The sequence below is a fragment of the Triticum dicoccoides genome, chromosome 6A (genome assembly GCF_002162155.2).
Source record: "Triticum dicoccoides isolate Atlit2015 ecotype Zavitan chromosome 6A, WEW_v2.0, whole genome shotgun sequence".
Lineage (NCBI taxonomy): Eukaryota > Viridiplantae > Streptophyta > Magnoliopsida > Poales > Poaceae > Triticum > Triticum dicoccoides.
Genome location: NC_041390.1, coordinates 81935468 through 81938758, shown reverse-complemented (window position 1 = coordinate 81938758; position 3291 = coordinate 81935468). Strand labels below are relative to the sequence as shown.

The following is a 3291-nucleotide window of genomic DNA, read 5'->3' as shown; positions in this document are numbered from 1 at the left end:
TCTCTCTCTCTCCCGTAGCTTATCTCCTCCTCTCTTGTAACAACCGAATCGTGATCGGTCGGTATTGCCTTGTAAGCCACGACAGGGGCTGTTTCTGTCTCATATCAATATAAACCAACGCGGCTCCTCATTGAGGAGTAGGAACGCTTCCATCTGACATACTCGATCGGTCTCGGGTCCCAATGGAGCTGAATTGAAAAAAAAATACCCGATGAGCTTCATGAACTGATAATAGGAGTACAGTCTTGTCTTCAAAAAGAAAAGTTAATGTAGCTCTTGTTTGAATCGCAAAGATAAATAAATACAGTAACGCCTCATCAAACGGCTACGAAGCAACCAGTTGAGTAACTTACTGCAGTAAACAACTGACACCTCTGCCTGCAACGATCCGATCCGCGTGGGTGTGCATGCATGTGTCCATCGCATACGAGAGTGCATGTACGTAGTAGTGGACTAATTCAAACATTTGAAGCTCTAAGCCCTAGCCAGTGAACCAAACTGGTCATCAGTAAAAAAAAATGTTTGCAGCTCTGCGCCGTGAGCCCACGAGGCGATCGGCACGGAGCGCATCACGAGGCGCTGCTGATTAGTGGCGGGCGCATTATACTAGTCTGACGAGCACGTTACTAGCCTCGATCTGGCCCTCGCTAACCTAACCTAATCGCCTCCCGCTGGCTGCTGCTGCATTGCGTAATTAGTTGCCCCCGGCGGTACCCCAGGACTGTTTGGTTTGGAACGGTAGGTGAGAAGACTCCAACGGCGTGGTCGGTGCCTGCCTGCTCGCTGGGCTGGACTTGCTGATAAATTTTTAAATTTTTTTTGATGATGCAAGTCTTTTTGTTGATGGTGGGAGAGGGGAGAGGCTCCATGGGAGGAGATCTGCGCTTTAAGAGTTGCATGCATGTGTTGCTTAGGTGGCCAGCAATCAATCAATCAAATTTTGGTATAGGACTAGGACCGGTGTCGCCAGAGCATGTAGTATATGAGAGGAGAGCGTACGTGCTTCGGCGCGTGCATGATTGTTGATCGATTGCTGGCCATTTGATTTGCTGAAGTGGTACCGCCGCTGCTGCATGTTGGTGGCCGGCCGTGGAGTGTTGTAGGTGGAAGCACTGTAGGTTTGTTGAGCCAAATTGGTACTAGTAACGCATGTGGTGTGATCACTGGTGAGTGGTGACTGGGCTAAATTAATGGCTGGCTAACGAACCCCGTTCGAAACGCCGGAATTTATTCGTTCGTTGGGACGATTCTTGGCGCCAACCTGGCTCATGGAGAACTCGCGTGTAAAATGCCCGGATCACGGCGTAGGCCCGAGACGTTTCCTGTGAAGTTCTTCAAAATCAAAATGAACACAGGTCGAATCGTCCGGCGAGAAATCGGTGGCATTATGAAATTCCAACTTGGCCATCGCATGAATCATTCACCCTGGAGACGCAGACGCGAATGGTCATGGCATCCCCGTCGTCATCCCCATGCAAAAGAAAGAAAAAAGAAGAAGAGATAAAATAAGAGAGTGCCAGCAGTAGCAGTGAAACGCGGAGCCCCACACGCTGAAACGCGGCCCTCCTCGCCGACGGACCGACGCCGCGCCAGCCAGCCGTCGTCCACGAGCCGCGTCGCCTCGTCGCAGCATCATACATGCTCCTAGCTCGTAGCAGCTCCCCCATGTGACCCCTCCCTCTCGCCCCATGTGACCCGCCCTGAATGCCACTGCCCTCACACCTCATCACCACGCTCCCCTCCCCCCGCTTGATCCCGACCTCCCTCACCTCCTTCCTCCCTCGCTCTCCTCCACCTTGCTCTTGCTTGCATCCAGCCACATTCTCCATTCTCCCCAGATCACAGCTCAACGCAGCCATGATCCGGCGCGGCATGCCGCCGCCGCTCGCGCTCCTGCTCCTGCTCGGCGCGTTCGCCGCGGCGCAGCAGGAGGGCAACGTGCCGGAGCAGTACGCGGCGTCGCTGGCCACCCGCTTCGACGCGCCGGCGGGCTGGCCGTTCCCGAACCCGCGCCTGCGGGCGGCCTACGCGGCGCTGCAGGCCTGGAAGCAGACGGCCATCTTCTCCGACCCGGCCAACTTCACCGCCAACTGGCAGGGCCCCGACGTCTGCCGCTACAACGGCGTCTACTGCGCGCCCGCCCCCTCCGCCGCCTACCACGGCGCACCACTCACCGTCGCCGGGATCGACCTCAACCACGCCGACATCGCCGGCTACATCCCCGCCTCCCTCCCGCTGGGGCTCCCGGACCTGGCGCTGCTGCACCTCAACTCCAACCGCTTCTGCGGCGTCGTGCCCGACACCTTCCGCCGCTTGCGCCTGCTCCACGAGCTCGACCTCAGCAACAACCGCTTCGTCGGCGCCTTCCCGGAGGTGGTGCTCGCGCTGCCGTCCCTCAGGTACCTCGACCTCCGCTTCAATGACTTCGAGGGCTCCATCCCGCCGGCGCTCTTCGACCGCCCGCTCGACGCCATCTTCCTCAACTCCAACCGCCTGCGCAACCCCATCCCCGCCAACCTCGGCAACTCGCCGGCCTCCGTCGTCGTGCTCGCGCACAATCGGCTCGGCGGGTGCATCCCGCCCTCCATCGGCAGGATGGCGGACACGCTCAACGAGATCGTGCTCATCGACGACATGCTCACCGGCTGCGTCCCGCCGCAGGTGGGGCTGCTGAAGAAGGTGACGGTGTTTGATGTCAGCGGCAACCGGCTCCAGGGGGCCCTCCCCGCGGCCGTCGGCGGGATGGCGGCCGTCGAGGAGCTCGACGTCGCCGGGAACCTCTTCGAGGGCGCCGTGCCGGCCGCCGTCTGCGGCCTCGCCGGGCTCAAGAACTTCACCTACACCGACAACTTCATCACCTCGCGCCCCGGCTGCGCGCAGGCCACCGCCGACGGCGCGTGGAACTGCATCCCCGGCGCGCCCGCGCAGCGGCCGGCGGCGCAGTGCGCCGCCGCGGCCTCCCACCCGTTCGACTGCAGCAAGGCGCAATGCCAGTTCCCGGCGTACACTCCTGCCACTCCCACCACGCCCGGTGGTGGCAAGCCTTCCAGCCCGTCCTACCCGTCGCCGCCGTCAAGCACGACCACTCCGTCGTCCCACTCGCCTCCCAAGGGCTCCGGCACGCCGGCATACCCCTCGCCGCATCAGGGATCCACCACCCCGTCCTACCCGTCGCCACCGTCGAGCTCCAGCACCCCGTCATACCACTCGCCACCCCAGGGATCCACCACGCCATCGCCACCAGGCTCGACCACGCCGTCGTACCTGACGCCGCCGTCCAGCTCCAGCACC

At 60.8% G+C, this 3291-nt stretch overlaps 1 protein-coding gene across 1 annotated transcript in view; it reads left to right on the top strand.

Annotated features, from left to right (window-relative positions):
- Nucleotides 1–1596: 1596 nt before the first annotated feature.
- Nucleotides 1597–3291, top strand: part of LOC119315136 (leucine-rich repeat extensin-like protein 7) — a 3233-nt gene continuing 1538 nt past the window's right edge. The window contains exon 1 of the mRNA XM_037589811.1: nucleotides 1597–3291. Within this exon, the coding sequence (XP_037445708.1) occupies nucleotides 1705–3291 (1587 nt within the window). The 5' untranslated portion in view covers nucleotides 1597–1704.